General features: G+C 36.2%; 1 protein-coding gene across 1 annotated transcript in view; it reads right to left on the minus strand.

The window, feature by feature from the left end:
- The window catches only part of Malrd1 (MAM and LDL receptor class A domain containing 1), a 608,177-nt gene that overhangs the window by 386,299 nt on the left and 202,247 nt on the right, over positions 1–19,631 (minus strand). Inside the window, exons 19-20 of the mRNA XM_035442808.1 lie at positions 18,034–18,210; positions 14,439–14,601 (exon numbers count right to left, since the gene is read on the minus strand). Coding sequence (XP_035298699.1) covers positions 14,439–14,601; positions 18,034–18,210 — 340 coding nt within the window. The remainder of the gene's footprint in view (positions 1–14,438; positions 14,602–18,033; positions 18,211–19,631) is intronic.

A 19,631-nucleotide genomic window follows, 5' to 3' on the forward strand; every position in this document is an offset into this window, starting at 1 on the left:
TAAGAACACAAGAGCCAGGAATGGTGGAACAAACATGTAATCCCAGAGTTCAGAGGTGCAAGTAGGTGGAACAGGGTTCAAGGTCAGCATCGCTGCACAGAAAGTTTGAAGCCACTCTGAGATAAGTGAAATACTGTCTCTTGAACATCTATGAATCCAAATGTAAAAATTTCACATACAGATTTATAAATAAAAATAAATAAATAAAACATCAAGTCTGAAAAATGGAAGAAAAGTCACATGGCTTCTTGGATTTGAAATCAAGCACAGTACACAAATAGGAAATAAAGGACAGAGAAATAGACAAGGCATAAAGACAAAAGATGAGAGATCTATTGTCAGAAAAGAAAAAAATACACAATCAAATCACTTTTGAAAATATAGAAAATATTTAAGTCTCAATGTTTGTAAGATGACAGAAAAATAAACATATACTATACTTTTGGCAAAAGTGATACATTTGAGAGGGTAACATAAGTATTTATAAACCAAAAGTCTTAAAATGTAAGCAATTACCATTTGTATAAAATCAACTCTTTTTTTATTCCCTCAGTTTATGCTATGACATATATATGATGATAAAACCATATTATGCAATAAAGCTGGTTAAAATCTCCAAGGCAACTCATCAATAAAACAGTGTAGACATGATTTACTAAATTATGTGACAGTCATTTGAGAGAATACTATCAACTCAATAAAGGTATTAGTAAATTATTCATTCAAGATTATGATTGAAATTAAAAATATTAAGTACAAAATACTACTAAAACACATGTGTATATATGTACAATGCAAAGATAATGGTGGTAGAGGATAGCAGATGAAATGTTTTTCTTTCTTATTTATGTTTCCTATATATAAATGAATTGTTATTCTTATGCTAAAAGTCAATTAGTATTTTATGAATATAACAATTAAAAATTGTAAACATGGGCTTATGAGATGGTTCAGCGTGGAAGGGAGCTGCTGGCAAGTTCAGGGACCTGAGTGAAATCAGTTCCCAGTACCCATATGGTAGAATGAAAAAACCAACTCCCACAAGTCTTTCTCTGAACACTGTACATGTACACCCTTAGTCCTCAACATATAAACACACAAACATATAAGAAAATGAAACACCAATAACAGTATGAAATTACTGTTGGCATTGTTCTGATTAATTTGTTTTAGACATTAGGGAAATCCAAAACTATCAAGCTGTACCATCCCTGAACAGTGTATTACCAAAGGAATCCAACCTAGCATAACACAGTGATATATGCACATTTTTATTAAGACAACACCATCAAAAGATGACTGCCTAAAGAAAATGTGGTATACATACAATAAAGTTTTATTGGCTATACTGAAGAATGAAATTATGTCTTTTGCATAAAAAATGGCTGTAACCAGAGATTGTCATATTGAACAAGGCAAGACAGACTCAAAAGGGTGAATAGTCACTGTTTTCTTAGTTATATGAAACAGTTATTTACAGAAATATCAGACACAAAACAAAAGAAGGACTATCTGTTAAGAAGGAACAAGAGAAGGTGGTGCCAAAGTATATAAGATACATATAAGGAAACACAAAATTTAAACCAATTTTCATGTACCCTTATTATGTACCAATAAAGGAAAAATGAGAATATTTTCATGAGTTATTAAAGGCAAACACACAACCAAGTATAGTTTGTTACCTGGGGTGTCTTCTAGGGAGAGTAACTGCTCGCAGGCAATAGACAGCAAGTTGCACTCTGCACACATACACAGTGGGCCCACACTAAAGATACTATTTTAGAATATGTTCTTCAAAAGAACATAAAGGATATATAAACCTAGACAAATGAACTGTAGGAGTGCTGGGCAGGAAAGATCACTGCTGTAACTCCATGTCTTTGTCAATCATTGTTACAAATGATTCATATAATTAAAGTCTTACCTCAATATCTCAATAAAGACAATTAAGTTGATTCTACCTTCCTATGACTGGGGAAAATGGTTTTCATCTACATTTGTTCAACTACACTGACTCTACAGGAATTGATTGTGTTTACTTCATTTAAAAAATCACATAATGATAATAAATTTTAATTCTGAATGGAATTGAAACTATGATTAAAAACCCATTTTAGAATATATTCAAAGGATGGTATGATCTTTGGTAACAGCACAAATTTATACATCTTCTTATTAATGTATTCTTAAATCTTTATATTATCTAGTAAACATGCTAGCAAATCTCCCTCTCACCATGCATTATAATTGTAAATATAGTATAGACTCTTTTTTTTTTTTTTTTCCGAGATAGGGTTTCTCTGTGTAGCTTTGGCGCCTATCCTGACACTCGCTCTGGAGACCAGGCTGGCCTCGAACTCACAGAGATCCACCTGCCTCTGCCTCCCGAGTGCTGGGATTAAAGGCGTGCGCCACCAACACCCAGCTAGTATAGACTCTTAAATTACAGAATTTTAAATCACTGAAGTTAGCTTTGTAAAAACTACCTATTGATATAAAATACTTCTGAAGTGAATGAAAATCTGTAACTTAATTTACTTAATTACACAGAGTAAAATAACAGGAGAATATAACAATGGCAGGCAAAGGGAGTAGCACTATTAGGAAGTGTGTCTTGTTGAAGGAAGTGCTTCACTGTGGGTGCAGGCTTTGAGGTTCAAGTGTTTCTCAGTGTGACACTCAGTCTACTTCCTGCTGCCTTCTGATAAGATGTAGGCAGGACCACATCTGTATGCATGCCTGTGTGCTCCCCAGCATGACGATAATGTACTGAACCTCTGAAACTGTAAGAGAGCCATGCCAGTTAAATGCTTTCTTTATAAGAATTGCTGTGATCATGGAGTCTCTTCACAACAATGAAAACCCTAAGACAAGAACTTAACCTCAATATAGTCTAACAGAAGGTATTTCTTTCCTACTGTTTTAAAAGTGTAATTTGGCTTCTCATTCATCCCTTCAGTAATTAGCAGGAATAACACTTGCCAAATAGTATCAAACAGTTCAAAAACCACCACAGTCAATTCAGATTTTGAATATTTGTGCTATTTATTACTGTAAAATTGTTTCTAAAGGCTGAAATTTAACTATTATTCTAAATGTTGATATAAATGCTTCAAAATCTACATTTAAATATAATCTGATATATATGTGGGTACACATGTGTATGCATGTTTCATGTGTTTTAATCGATATATATATATACATATTCAGTAGAATATATATATGTATATATATATATTCAGTAGAAATGTACATACAAACTACATAGTTATATATGTTTTACATATACTGTATTGTTATTATGAAAATACATACTTTTATTTTAAAAGTCCTTGACAATTTCAAAAACTTCCACTTGGTTTCTGGAGCATATTTAGAAATGAATAACCTGGAAAGCATTAGTTTTATGCTTTGCTATTTTTTTATTCAAATATCATTCAATGTAATGAAGCATGAAGAACTTGATTTTGCCTATGGCCATGAGTCCATGCTCATGGAAAATTTCTAATAATTTACTTATTTAGTTTAGTTTATTTAACCATGTGATGGACATTCAGTAAAACAGAACAGATTTGGACACCATATTGTATGGTATAAAAATGAGTATAACAATTCTGGTGCTTAGCTATGAACCAATACATATGGTAAAGTAACATTTCCTGAGTTGACAGTCAGGCTACTTACATTAGTTGGGTGGGTCAGAGCAGGATTTTGAGATCAGAGGAAGTGACAAACTGGGAGAAATCATTCCAGAACACCTCCAAATCCACACCATACAAAGCATGTTCAAACTCCAGAGAATTATGTGATATTCAAACCCTGCATTAGTCAATGTCCTGCTTTACTATTCAACTAATTGTAATTTCCAAACAAACTCACATGAAGATAAAGCTTCCATACAAATTCCCTAGTAGTTTCTGGAGAATTAAAGGATATAAATTCATCCTGTATTGCCCTTTCCCATCTCCCTCCTCCTCCCCACATCCTCTTCCTCCTACTCTTTTCCTTTGCTTTTTCTCGCCTATATCAGTCTCCTCTTCTTCATCCTCCTCAACAGACTATTTTACCTTTTCAAAAATACTAAGAAAATAACTTTTCTGCTAAATGTTCTTTCTCTTCTCATACTATAAAGGAAAATGAGATTTCACCCAAGGCCAAATTAATGAAAATAGGCAAATTTCAGGTGATTTTTTTGTTAATTTTGTATTTTATTATTTTGTTGAATTATAGCTAAGAATAGTCCTTTTTTTCTACCTTGTTGCATTCTTGGGAGACACCTTGACATCTGTTAAGCTGAATGCAGAATATATGCCCTCACCTGCTATATATGCTTAGCTTTAAAAAGGGCAATGGCTGTCAAACTCACTTGAAACAAATGAACTAGTTGTATCAAATGGTGACCTGCTCCAGAAAACAAACAAAAAAATAAGAATGCAACATTAATTTTAGATCACAGAATTCATTTCAGGTATGCAAAAATGTCTGCATACTTTTTTAATAAACAAAATTCACTTTGAAGTATCTTCCTGTTAAGCATGCCACTTTATTTTCATGTCAAAAACCACACATTTTTATAACTTGTCTAGGATTTCAGTACACAGTGAAAAGCTCCCATAGCATGAATTATCTAGGCTTTTTATTACCTCATTAAGTGTTTAAAGTGGAAGGATATTTTGAAATACATGGAACAGGTCTTTTTTACCTCTTTCACTTGCCTGAAAATGATCTTTCCTGCCCAGAGCCAGAAGTCATCTTTGCCTTGGGGAGTGGGGTATAAGGGAAAGATAATTGGCACAAACTTTTTATATTCTCAATACAAGTCTTGAAAATTCTTTCAAGATAATTGCTTTGAAAACTGCCTTTGTGTTTCTAGAGCCACGCACTAGAGAAATGAGAAAAAAAGAAGCAGTTTATGAATGGATAAAATAAAACTGAAAAAGTGGAGCTTGAAGCCGATTTACTATACTCCATAGAATGGGCAAAACATCCTCCCTTGGCTGAGGATGGAGCCTGAAGAAAAACAGACAGAGAGGCGAGGAAAGATTTTGGATTGAGGTCATTGCCTTCTTCAAGGCTCATTGTCATGTGAGTATAGAAATTTAACAACATCTGCTAAGTGTTGTTATTTAAAATGAATTTAATTTTGTGCTTTATCTCCTTGTGGAGACTTACTTTGGGCCAGACAGCCAGAAAACAATGCAATAGATTGGGAAATGTAGTCCCTGGGACTCCTCCAGGGTATTGTAGCTTATTTAAATTGGGAGGATGGGGATAGATAGAAACCAGCTGCTGGCTTATATAATATATTGACATACTCCATTTGTACTTTCACTATTACTATGTACAGTTCTAATTTAGAAACAAATCATTTTTCGGAAGAAAAGCTATGAAAGTGAGCTCAGAAAACAAGGGAAAACTTTTAACCTAAATGACCAGATGCTAAAGATACAATGATTTCCCTTGAATACAAGACTACTTTGACAAAGTGATGAGGGATGGAATAACATGTTTTCTTGAAGCAGCAGCCATAGACACTGAGTGGCCTTTGGCCCTTAACTGTGGGAACTGTAACATAAACAGGGGTTCCCTCTGTTGACTTCAGCAATGTTTCCCTGAACTCAAACTGAAAAGGGAAGACAGGGAGAACTTGTGGGCTGTGAACACTGGGTACACTTGTGGAGTCTAAAAGAGCACAGATGTTAGCTACTGGGCTCCGGAGAAAAAAATAAGTGATGGAAAGTTACAAAATGACACTGCAAAAGCTCATTTAAAATGGTGATGAATGCAATGATAACTCTGCCAGCCTCCTGAGTTCTTCCGCCACATTAGGGCCCCAAAATAACACAGAGTCTTATATTATTTACAATGCTGCTGGCCAATGACTAGGATTTCTCACTTGTTAGCTCTGTCCTAAGTATCAACCATAACCATTAATCTATATACTTTATAAATATTATCTTACCGGGGACACCAGTGGAATGCATCCTCTCTTCCTGGCCATCACATGGTGACTCAGTCTTCACTACATTTCCCAGATTCCTCCTTGACTCCTAGCTCCACCTATCTTGCTTTCCTGGCCAGCAGTGCTTTATTTATCAACCAATATGACAAACATATACACAGAAGGACTTCCCTCATCAGATGAAGATGAAATATAAAGAGGCAATGAATAAGAAAGTCTCATGGGAAACAAGCAAATTACAGGTTAAAACAGGAGTGTAAGGGAACCAGGAAAGGGCCTGTAAAGATGGAAAAGTATGCTCCTAACTATTGGTGAATTACATTGTTGATGGGGGAAATACTTCTGCGTATGTTTATAAATAAAGTACTTGCTTGGCCAATGAGACAGCAGGTTAGGCTGGACTAGGAGTCAAAGAGGATTCTGGGAAATGTAGTAGAGAAATGGTGTTCCAGACAGGAAGTGACATAGCAAGGAGACTCATATTTAAGAAGAGGAAAAAGGAAGTGTCGCTCTCTTTCCCCTCGGCTCCTGCTCCAGCGGCACGATGTGATCCACCAGCTAGGAGGGACGCCAATAAGGCGTCCGATAAGATAAGTCTTATAAAATATATAGATGTATGATAATTGAGACTGAGCTAACAGATGAGAATCCTAGTCATTGGCCAAGCAGGATTGTAACTAATACAAGTCTCTCTGTGTATTCATTTGGGCCTAACTTGGGCAGGTGGCTGGCGTAAAGCTTACACGTGACAATGGGGCTCAGGCGTTTGGCAGAAAGATTTATTATAACATTTATCATAACACATTGTCACCTTTAAAACAATTTATATGCTTACCTGAGTCAAACCATTTATTTTTCCTCTGCATTTTTTAAATTGGAAGGACTTATTCTCGCCAGGTCAAATCAACATTTCAAACAGTGTGTTAGACTCTGACTACTATAAACAGGCCATGATTTAAAGTATCCAGAGTAATTGTACATAAATTAAGTAACTATAAAATTTTTAAGGTGGGAAAGGTTTCTTTACTAAGTATAGTATGTGAGGAATAACACCTTAGGGAAAATCACATTTAACCATTTTAAATTAGAAAGCATACATTCCCACTGAATCCACCTCTGTCACTGTAGTTTTTAGCTTAATCTCTATCATTCTATTTATCAATAGGACTTGGGAGTCAGAGGCTGGGGTGGTAACCTGCTAGCACAGAGAGGTTGAGGAGCAGCTAGATGAACATTCCCTCTTTCCCAGCATCTCAGAAACAGTGGCTCTTCCATAGCCCCAAAGCAAAAAGTAGCATCACACTCAAAGTTCCTCCCTACTACTTCCTGTGTATCTCTCTATCCTTCTTCCAGACTCTCATCTGACTCTTTATGATTATTTTCTTTCAACTCATTGCTGACTCTAACTCCTGACCCAATGTTGATTTTATTTAATAAATGCTAACACAAACTTGGGGTTTACACTGTGATTGAAAATCCCTCAAAAATACATATTTTAAAAATCACTATAGAGACATGTACCAGCAAGTGATGAATTCATCACCCGACCATTAGAAATTCCATATCAGAGTTTGGTTCAATTCTCTAGTTAATGTTTAACATTTTACACTTTAACATTAGGAGATACTCAAAGGGTATCACATGTGAAAAATGCCTAATATTTAAAGTTATACACAAACAGTAAGGGAGCATAAAGAAACAAGAAAATATAGGAAGTGCAAGCTTTGCAAAGGACAGGAAGTCATAGTATTTGAAATTGTAGGGATTTTGTATTTATTGGGTAGATGAAGATGGAGCCCACAATAACAACTCTTTGGCAGGTAAGAGGAAATTCAGAGGATATTCTGGAAAAGGACCGGTGAGACAGCTTTTCTAGAAAAAAAAAAAGGGGGGTAGGAGGATGAGTTATCTTATAATCTTAAAAGAGTGGATTAGGTAAAGCATGCAAAGAAAATAAAAGATGATGCAACTGTTAATTTCAGGGTAAAGAAAATGTTCAAATCATTTCACACCCAGCTATAGATTTTTAAAAAAGGCACAATATTGATGAACTATTATAATTAAATGGAATCACCATGTATAGGGCACACCCATATAATGCCAGCACTCAGGAGGCAGAGTCAGGTGGACTTCTGTAACTTGTGGTCAGCCTAGTCTTTTTTTTTTTTTACTGTTTAAGAAAACTTTATTAGATTTTAATTCTTGTTTTCTTTCTCTCCATTTTTAATTTAAATTAGAAACAAGATTATTTTACATTTCAATCCCAGTTCCCTCTGCCTCCCCTCCTTCCCTACCCCCCCAACTAACACCCCACCTATCCCATACCTTTCTGCTCCCCAGAGAGGGTAAGGCTTTCCATAGGGGGCCTTCAGAGTCTGTCATCCTTTGGGATAGGGCCTAGGCCCAACCCTTTGTGTCTACAGCCTAGTCTTTATAGCAATTTCTAGACCATCACTGTCAAGTGAGACCCTGAACCATATGAAACAAAATACACAAAAACCAAAATCAAATGAAATCATGTACTAATATATCAGGAAAATTGGGAAGAAGAGCAGCAGACTTGGGGAAATAGAATCACCATTTCTGTTAAGAAAAAATAATATCCTTTTAGAATGAAGTCATGGTTGTAGAATATGAGAATATATTATTTTACAAATATGAACAAACCAGTGGCTAATAAAAATATAGATAAACAACTGAATAAATGAAAGTGTCTTAAAACAGATTAAGGTCTCTCCAGCCAATTGGGTTGGGGATACTGCAAATGGGTAGACTTTGTCATCATGAGACTGTCAGTTTTCTTTTACATTTTTTACTTTGTATATGCAGCCACTGTGGTGAAATTAATTTGTAAAAGGTAATGTGTAAAATAAAAGGGAAGCCAAACGAGAGGTTGGTTGATATAGTAGCCATAAAGATTGCCTCCAAAGGTATGAAATATTCAAGTAGTTCCAAAAATAAGATATATTACATGAACAAATGGTTTAACAATGAATACAGAAAAAAAAAAACATGCTTCCATCTGGTTTGCTCTTGCTCTATCTGTCTGGGAGAGGAGACATCTCTTTGATGGTGCACAACACCACCTCAGTGCTGTTTCATTTGTCCTCCATATAAAAAGAGCCCACTCACTGTTTTCTAATCCCTTCCATTTCTACTTTCTCTAGTTAATGCACTGTGTTTTACATCTTTGCTTCACTGAGGTATTCCCAATGAGAACTAGGCTCATATTTCATTCATTTGTCATTACCCTATTAAAACCATGCTTCTCCAACAACAGGCACTGTATCTGCTTACCTTCTCTCAGCTAATATCGTTGTAAAAATTTAAACTAATTGAAAACATCAAGAACTGAGTACATGTTAACAAATTATGGAATTTAGCTAAGTAAAATCAAATTAGGATACAGATCATATTTAATCAAATGGTTTACCAAATACTGGACCCCTCTCCAGGGAGGGTTAAGCCTCACATGGGGGATCATCAAAGTCTGTCTACGTCATTTGAGGCAGGACCTAGGCCCTCCCCTATGTGTCTAGGCTGAGAGAGTATCCCTTTAGGTGGAATGGACTCCCAAAGCCCTTTTGTGCACTAGGGATAAACATTGGTTCCACTGCCAGAGGCCCCATAGGCTACTCAGGCTTCCCAACTGACACCCACATTCAGGGGGGTTGGTTCATTCTCCAGCTGCCAGACTGGGGTCTATGAGCTCCCACTTGCTCAGGTCAGCTGATTCTGTGGGTTTCCCCAGAATGGACTTGACCCCTTTGTTCATCATTCCTACTTCTCTACAATTGGATTCCAGGAGTTCAGTTCAGTACTTAGCTGTGGATCTCTGCTTCTGCTTCAATCAGTTACTGATGAAGGCTCTAGGATGGCATTTAATGTAGTTATCAATCTCAATATAGGGGAAGGGCATTTAAGGTAGCCTCTCTTCTGTTGTTTAGATTCTTAGTTGGGGTCATCCTTGTGCATCCCTGGACATTTCCCTCTTGCTAGATTTCTTTTTAACTTCATAATGGCTCCCTCTATTACAGTATCTCTTGGCTTACACATATTTTCCCATATTGCAGTAGAACTATGTTCCCATGGACATAGCACAGGACCCATTCATATCCATCCAAACACACATTTTCATTTTTGTTTTGATAAATAGCTTTTATTCCTTTGATTACAAAGTAAATTTCATACTTTTTGCTTTAATATCCATTTGTCTGGCAATATAGTTTTTGGATTTATGACTTTTTGCATCTACTATGGTTGGTCAAGATGAAGGATTCCAATCACAAGATGGAGGCCAAGAAGATGACTGTTCATGGGGACATCACCTCTTAACTATGAATTCCCTGAGGTATCTGCTAACCCTGCTGACCCAGATAAGTGACTGACATGAGTTGTTCTTGAGAACAAAAATGATACCGATCTCTTGGATGCTCTTTAACTGGAAGTAACCTGTTAATAACCTTTAACAGGGAATAGTGATGTTACAAACACAGTATTTATTAGTCAAAATGAGGAATGTGGTTATGAAATATTAACATTTGTATCCAGACCTCATCTGTACTACAAAAGAACTCATAAAAACAGAATACCTCCCAGTGATTGATGAGAAAAGATTACAGAAATACTTTATTTTTAATTATGTGTGTATGTTTCTGCATGAGCAGTTTAAGTCTCATGGTGACAAATTGAGGGCATGTGGTCCTCTGTCCTTATAGGTGGTTATGAGCTGCTAATTGTGTGCTTCAGGAAATGCACATAAGTCTCCAGTTGCTTTTCTAGCACTGTATGAGCAATCATAACTTTTCTTCTCATGTTTACTGTAGCTCTGTTCACAATGGTCTACAGACTACATCAAGCTGAATGGACCTGGAAGACTTTTCATACATGACTTTCAGGCACTAAGAGAACACAAGGACTTCTTATCAAGTGTACTCTCAGCATTTCTGATTTTGGTAATTTGCATGATCTCTCTGCCTTTTTATTAGTTTGGATAAAGATTTGTCTATCTTGTTGATTTTCTCCAAGAACCAACTCTTTGTTACATGATTCTTTGTATTGTTTCTTTGTTTTGACTTTATTGATTTCTGCCCTTAGTTTGATTATTTCCTGGCCTCTACACATCGAGGGTAAGTTTGCTTCTATTTGTTCTAGAGTTTTAAGTTGTGCTGTTAATTCTCTAGTGTGACTATTCTCATGTCTCTTCATGTGAACACTTAGTGCTATGAACTTTCTTCTTAGTATTGCTTCAAAGTGTCCCATAAGTTTGGGTATGTTGTGTCTTCATTTTCATTGAATCCTAGGAAGTCTTTAATTTCTTTATTGCTTCCTTGACCCAGGAATGGTGCAATTGCATGTTGTTCAGTTTCTATGAGTATGTAGGTTTTCTGCAAATTGTGTTGTTGTTGAATTCTGATGGTCTGATAAGATACAGGGAGTTATTACAATTTTTTATACCTGTTGAGGTTTGCCATGTTGCTGAGTATGTGGTCGATTTTAGAGAAGGTTCTATGTGTTGCTGAGAAGAAGGTATATTCTTTGGTGTTTGGATGTGATGTTCTATAGATATCTGTTATTACCAATTGAGTCATAAATTCTGTTAGTTCCTTTGTCTCTTTGTTAAGTTTCTGTCTGGTGTTCCTATCTAGTAGTGAGATTGGGGTGTTGAATTCTCTCACAATAACTGTGTGAGGTCTTGTGTGTGATTTGAATTTTAGTAGTGTGTCTTTTACAAATGTGGGTGCCTTTGTATTTGGGGCATAAATGTTCAGAATTGAGACTTCTTCCTGATGGATTTTCCCTATAATGAATATGAAAAGACTTTATTCATCTATTTTGATTGATTTTAGTTTAAAGAATAATTTGTTAGATACTATTAGACACTGGGATAGCTACACTAGCTTGTTTTTTGGATCCATTTGATTGGAAAATCTTTTCCCAACCCTTTATTCTGAGGTAATGTCTGTCTTTGAAGTTGAGGTATGTTTCTTGTAAGCAGAAGAGGGATAGATTCTGTCTTATTCACTCTGTTAGCCTGTGTCTTTTTATAGGCAAGTTAAGACCATTAATATTGAGGGAAATTAAGGACCATTGAGTGTTAATTCTTGTTTGCTTTTGATTTGTTTTTGGTGGTGTTATTGTGTGTGGATTTACCCTGCTTTTTCTTATGGCTGTTGGTAAAGTGGGATTATCTATTGCTTATGTTTTTATTAGTGTAGTTAACTTCCTTAGATAGGAGTTTTCCTTCCAGTACTTTCTGTAGGGTTGGATTAGTGGATATGTATTGTTTAAATCTATTGTTTTGTTGTGGAATATCTAGTTTTCTCCATCTATAGTGATTGAAAGCTTTGCTGGGTATAGTAGTCTGGGCTGGCATCCATGATCTCTTAGTGTTGTGGAATATCTATCCATGACCTTCTGGCTTTCAGAGTTTCCATGGAGAAGTCAGGTTAATTCTGATAGATTGCCTTTATATGTTACTTGGCATTTTTCCTTTGCTGCTCTTAATATTCTTTCTTTATTCTGTATGTTTGGTGTTTTAATTATTATGTGATGAGGGGACTTTTTGTGGTCCACTCTGTTTGCTGTCCTGTAGTCTTCTTGTATTTTCATTGTCATGAAATTAGGTTGGGAAGGTTTTCTTCTATGATTTTGTTGAATATGTTTTCTGCACCTTGAGTTGGGTATCTTCACCTTTTTCTATACCTATTATTCTTAGGTTTGGCCCTTACATGGTGTCCCATATTTCCTGGATATTTTGTGTTAAGGATTTGTTGGACTTATGATTTTCTTTGGTCACTGAATCTATTTCTCCTAGTGTATCTTCAATACCTGAGATTCTCTCTTCCATCTCTTCTATTCTGTTTGGTTATGCATGCATCTGTAATTCCTGATTGTTTGCCCATCTTTTCTAATTCCAGCATTCCCTAAGACTGTGGGATTTTTGTTGTTGTTGTTGTTGTTGTTGTTGTTGTCTCTATTTCAGCTTTCAAACCTTGCACTGTGAATTGTTTCTTAAAATTTTTCATTTGTCTTTTCTTACATTTCTTTAAAGGACTTTCTCATTTCTTCTCCTAGGGTCTCTATAGTAGGTAATTACCAATACGGAGTCAGGTAGAAATATAAGGGTATTTAATAGGGAAAAGCCTTACTTACAGAGCAAACCAGCCAGCCCGTGGTAGTCTGTACAGCAAGAAGCAAAGAGAAACCGAAACCGAAAACGCAGTCCCCCTACTCACTCTGACCACGCCCTCACAAGCCCTCAGGTACTCCTGTAGCCACCCCTAAGAAGGCGTGGCTACAGCTTCCCCTACAGGTCTCTGTCATCTTCATGAGGTTGTATTTAAGGTTGTTCTCCTTTGCTTCATTGGTATTGGGATGTTCAGGTCTTGCTGGCATAGAGTCCCTAGACTGTAGTCATATTGTTTTTTCTGTTGTTAAATATGTTCTTATATTGCCATCTTCCCATCCTTCTTCCAGTGGGTGCAGGTGGGCTCTCTGCCAGGGTGAGTCAGCCTGCCTGTAGATCCCAGGCCTGGAGTTCCCAAAGTGGGAAGACAGAAGTCAGGCTCAAGGCAGGGGGCAAAGCTCACTTCTGCCCTGGTTGTGGGCAGGAGTAGTCTAGGGATGTCATCAGACTTGTGGTTGCTTGGTCAGCTTCTGGGGGAGTTGACCTGCCTGCAGATCCCAGGCCTAGAGTTACCAAAGTGCCATCTACCTTATTTTTGAGACAAGTTCTTCCCTAGCTTGGAACTTTCCAAGTAGGCTTGCCAGGTTGGCCAGAGTCCCACAAAGTTCTGCCTGTCTGCTTCTTTGACATTTTTACTAAGTGAGATATCTCATCAGCCTCAATACTTTAAAAAAATATTAGCAGTAGTTTTCATGCTACAAGTGTAGCTCAATGTCAGTATGTTTGACTAGAATATTGAAGGCCATAGGTAGAGGCAAAAATAAATAATAAATAAATAAATAAAAATACTTTAACAAAGTCCCAAGCTTCTCACAGAGAGGAGATATTAAAATTGCACATGTTTTACTTTAATGCTGTTAACATCTAGTTTCAATGGTAATCTCAAAATCATTCCTTACTTTTATTATGTATGTGTGCATTTGTATGTGTGTGTATGTGTATCTTTAATTTTGTGTGTACATATGTGCATGTCTGCACATAGATGCTTTCATAAAATGGTGTATCTGTGGAAATCACAGCACAACTTGTGGGATCTGGTCTGTCTTTCTACAATTTGTGTCCTGGAGACTGAGCTCAGACCCTCATGGTTAGCAGAAAGTGCCTTTCCCCACTGAGGCATCTTGCCAGCCCCATTTGCTTTATAAGTTTTGTTTTCCTGGTTCAGTGTGAAAGAATACACTCAAACCTCTTGTTCATGGACACTCCATTCATCTCTACAGCAGCACTGATAAGGTGGGTCACAGCAATATTTCCTAAGATACACTTTGAAAATACATAGCCACTTACTTTGTGTGATCCACTGATGGTCTGTGGTTTTCTTCCCCATGATGAATACTTATCCCGTTACCGAGTCCCCACCTGAATGTATTTGAGTCATGGAGTAAATTTGCTGGATTCGGCTGGTACCATTTACATAGGTTTCTCTTTTCAAATGTACAAACTTCCAGAACTTGAATAAAACAGAGCAAAGACAAAATTATCTAAATGCATTGAACCTGCCAGGAAGACGCAATTTATACTCTGCAGCTCTTTCTTATACTGGATTTTAAAACTCATGCCACAAAGTATGTGTATCTCTATTGTGTATCTGTGTCTGTTTGTATCTGTGAGTGTGTGTGTGTGTGTGTGTATCTATGAAAGTGTGTTTGTATCTCTGTGTGTGAGTGTGTGTGTGTGTGTGTGTGTGTGTGTGTGTGTGTGTGTGTGTGTATCTGTGTGTGTATCTGTGTGTGTATCTGTGTATGTATGTATGTGTTCCTGTGGGTGTATGCCACAAATTTGTGTGTTGCTTCTCAGGTGCTGTTCTACTAATTATTTTGAGGGAGGATCTTGCATTTATCCTGTTATTTATGGATTAGGTGAGGACAGCTGGCCAGCATGCTTCAGTGAATCTTAACTTTCCTATCTCTGAATCTCTGGGATTCAAGACTAAGCAGTCACACCTGGCCTTTCTGTGGGTTTTGGACATCAAACACAGGCTCCCATGCTTACTGGGCAAGCAATTTAGCATCTGAACCATCTCCCTAGTTTCCATACTGTAACTCTTAAGCACTAACAAAGATTTAGGCAAATGCTTTATATAGTTATAAGGAAAGTATTTAAAATTGAGGTTCATTTTTATTTGAATCTCCATAGAAAGTAAAATATGGGAATTAATACATATATTAGTAGTGTGCTCTGTTTAAGAAGTGAGATGTTAATTATCTCCTAGAGCATGTATTTTCCATTTCTGCCCAGTTGGCATTCCTGCTGCCTGAATGACCTTCAAGCTCCAACCTGTTGACTCTTCTTTGTCCATGGTAATATATGGCTTAACTTCAACTTAGTCCCTGAAGATGTCAGTGCAAATTAAAAATCATTAGATTTCAAAGCAATATAATTTACAATAACAGTTATATTGGTCTTATTACCTTTAAAGTTTTAAGATTCTTGTAATGAGTGTATTCTGAAATAAGAAATTAGAACTTCAATGATTTTCATGTGAAAATGCTTTCTAAATTTTCTGTCTTTCTCTCCTTTTTCTCTTCCTTATCTTGCAGAATGTGTGCATGTATCCATCTATGTTAAAATCACTATTGCTTGAGTAAAAATAAAATCAATTCAAAGAGTTTTAAAGTGTACTATAGAAAACATGACACTGACTCATTTTCTGAATGCATTAATAGTCATGGTATGCCACAGTTGAATACATTAAATATATGCTTATATAATTATTATCATGATAAGTATAAAATATCCCTTTTCAAAATGTACAGAGATTCATGGTATTTTGCTGTTAAACTAAGACATTAATATATGTTGTGTGTATTTACCTTGTGAAGAGATTTAGGGCTCAATAACTGTTCTTTACATTGTTGACATAATAATTTTCACTTGTAAAATAATTCACATAAAATATCAATGAACAGAATACAAGGTAGAGATCTGCTATACTACATGTTACAGTCAACAATAATATATAATAAAAATGAAAACATAATTAAATGAAGGTGTCATGGTACATGTTCATAACACAACTTTTAAAAATACATATTAGAGATCTTAAACCTGTAAATTATAAACAATTTTATTATAATATTTCCTCTTACAAAGATATAGACAATGAAGATCATATTCTGTATCTGGAAATTTTATGTATTCAGATCAAAGGGACCCTGTGTTATAAAAAATGAGTAAAAATCTGTTGATTATTTTCAAATAATTTATAAGATGTCATGTATTAATAAATGGCAACACCAAAATGGAAAAGTTGAAAATACCATGTATTGTGTGATATTTTGTTTGTTTTCTGACAAATAAAGCTTGCCTGGAGACAGAGGGTGGAGCTAGGCACTAGTTAACCATTGAGGCCAGCAGTGGTGGCTCATGCCTTTAATCCCAACACTCAGGAGGCAGAAAGAGGAAGTGATAAGGTGGGCCAATGACAGGCTCTCATGCCTTTTGGATGGAGAAATGAGATAGGAAGGAAGCAACTGGCAGCTGCTCTAGGTTCTCTGATCTTCAAGGCTTTTACCCCAAAATCTGACTCCTGGTTTTTATTCATTAAGGTTATTTATACTAATGCTTCATACAATTTGTACTTCTAAAAAATATTCATTATGTGTACAAAGTTAGGTTTTCTGTAAACCATTAGATCTGTTATTGCACACATTATTTTGTGGCTCCCCATGAGAAAGTCTGAATGCCACATCTTCCATCTAATTATCTTCCATTTGTAATGCATAATATGATATAAATCCCAGGACACCTTGAAGCAGTTACAGACACCTCATTTACGGAATGCACCAGCTTTGAATTTAAGACTAGTTTAGTCTAGATTTGTGGTATAGTTACACAGTAAGAATTACTTTGTTTCTGTTTTAAGGGAAAAACTTTTACTCTTACTAGAATGCTTAAACACTAAACTTCTTGACACACGGATGAAGACAGATGAGGGTTTCACTATGCTTTGTGTCAATGGTATGTTTTTAATTATTAATATTATGAAGACTTGTCATCAATACTGCCGTGTTGTAAATTTACCTACCAGTCACTTAAAGCACAGAAGGAAAAGATACTGCAAAGTATTTGTTCTGTCTGACTTTGTATTTCACCTCTTAGGCCTGTGTTAATTTTGCTTCTTCCATCTGAATCTTTGACTGCAAAGTTCAATTTTAAATTCAATATTCTGTCATTGATCCACTTAAGAAGATATATGAATTTGTCTGCTAATAATGAGAACAGTATTTTACCAAGACAGGGACACATCTCACATGTACTAAAATTACTCTTGTTAAGAATGCAGAATATTTTCTACAGTATTCTTTATTTTTGTGGGCATTTGCCTAAAGAAAAATTTGAAATAGTTAATCCAATTAAAGTATAGTATAGTATCCCATATTAAATAACTCTCACTTGGTAATACAGGAATGCCTAAGAGAAGAATGCATGCAGAAGAGGTACAATTTATGAAAACAGTAGTTTTATATTTAAAGTATTCAATGGAGACATTTGCCTACTCAGATCAACAGAAAAAAATGTATGTTGAATACTGTAGCTTAATTGTTATATAAATAAATCATATATGAATAAACTTCCCTAAGACATTTTGAAAACTCCCTGACAGGCTGCAAAATGCTGAGATTATGCTAGCATGTATTTTTCTCTGTTTTGGAACTATCAACAAATTCCCTACATTATTATTCATTTTTGTGTGCATTTGCTTAGGGAAAAAAATTAAAGAGTTAACCAATTCAAGTCTACTATAGCGCTCCATTCCTAAGTACTTCTCACTTGATAATATAGGAATATCTGGGCTGGGTGTGGTAGATACAGAAGAGGGACAGATCATATGAACAGTAGTTTCATATCTAAAACATGCAGGAGTGAGGAATTCACCTACCACAAGATGACTCATCTGATTTGTCAGGGCAGTCATATCTGAAGTCACATTGCTGAATCTTTCCAACACAGTGACCATTAGATCTACAGACAAATTCATCATCTGTGCAGTTGTGTGGAGGCAAGGTCACTGGAACTGAGGGTTCTGGTGGACTTGGAATGTCTATTGGCAAATCACCTTGAGAAATAACACAGAAGCATCACATAGCATGCCTTGTAGTTTTCTTAAATGTTTTGCAAAATTGACATTTCTAACTATGTTATGCAGTTTTATGAGGACTATTTGATAGTATTTACTACTGTGTTTAAATCATTCTGAAATGATTGCCACTTAAATCAGGACCCTGTCTTTGCAAAGGCAAAAAAGACTGAATAATTTTTAATCATAAAAGTAGGTGAAAGATTAGTGAACCTGACCTACTGATAGAATGGAGACACTAGTCATAAAGCTGGGGAAACAGAATTGGACCAAACCAAATCCTCTGAATGTGGGTGCCAACTAGGAGGCCAAGAGAGTCTATGGGACCTCTAACACAGAGCCAGTCTTTATCCCTAGAGCACAAATGGACTTTGGGAGCCCATTCCCTATGGAGGGATACTACTGCAGCCCAGATACAGCAAGGAGGGTCTAGACCCTCCCCCAAATAATATGACAGACTTTGAAGGTCCTTGGTAGAGGGCCTCACTATCCCTGGGGAGGAGTCAGGGGGAGGTTGGGGTGGGTTAGGTGGGGAACATAGGAGGATGGGAGGGTGAGGGAATGGGGGGATGGATATGTAAATATGAGTAATTAAAAATAATAAAAAAATGAAAAAATAAATTCAGTAGTTGAAGTGCAAAAAAAGTTTTGATAGATGACAATAATTAAAAAGGAAAGGTGACTCAAATTCAAATAACAGGAAAGTCCAAGAAAAAGGCTTGGAAAATGAGTAGGTGCCAAGACAGTGGTAGGTGCTAGCATCTAGAGCTAGAACAAATGTCTTAGTGAACATTTAAGTATAATGCATTAAAAAGTCTGCACACAGCTTTATTCTTTCACACTTCCCATGAATCTAATCTTTGTTATTTTTGTTGATTCAAACTTTCAGGAAAGATATCAACCAGAAGTCATTAAAAAAATTAAACAAGTAAGTTTATATCTTCTTATATCTAAAAGAACACATTTATAGAAGTTTAATAACTTTGTATTAATTGTTTGATAAAACATTCTAGTGACAGTTTTGTTTCATGCAATGGTAGATACAGCAAATTCTAAAGCAAAATATGGTGCAAAAGAATTTCCACTACTGGGCAATGGTATCAAATGTACACTGCATTAATTCCACAGGGTCCATTGATGATAGAAAGGATGACTCTCTGCATCCTGGTCCATTTAACCTGCACCTACCCACAATTCCCAAACTGTGGTGTATGACAGGCTCACTATCATAAGAAAATGAAGGGATGGATGAGCAAATGAATGTAAGAATGAACTTTCTGGAGCTCACAGACTCTAGACAAGCTGGGGATACTGCATAGGATCCAACCAAGCTCTCCGCATGCAGGTGATAGATAGCTTTGCATCCTGGTCATTTTGGGGACACCTGGCAATGGGATCAG

Source organism: Cricetulus griseus, chromosome 3 (assembly GCF_003668045.3).
Source record: "Cricetulus griseus strain 17A/GY chromosome 3, alternate assembly CriGri-PICRH-1.0, whole genome shotgun sequence".
NCBI lineage: Eukaryota > Metazoa > Chordata > Mammalia > Rodentia > Cricetidae > Cricetulus > Cricetulus griseus.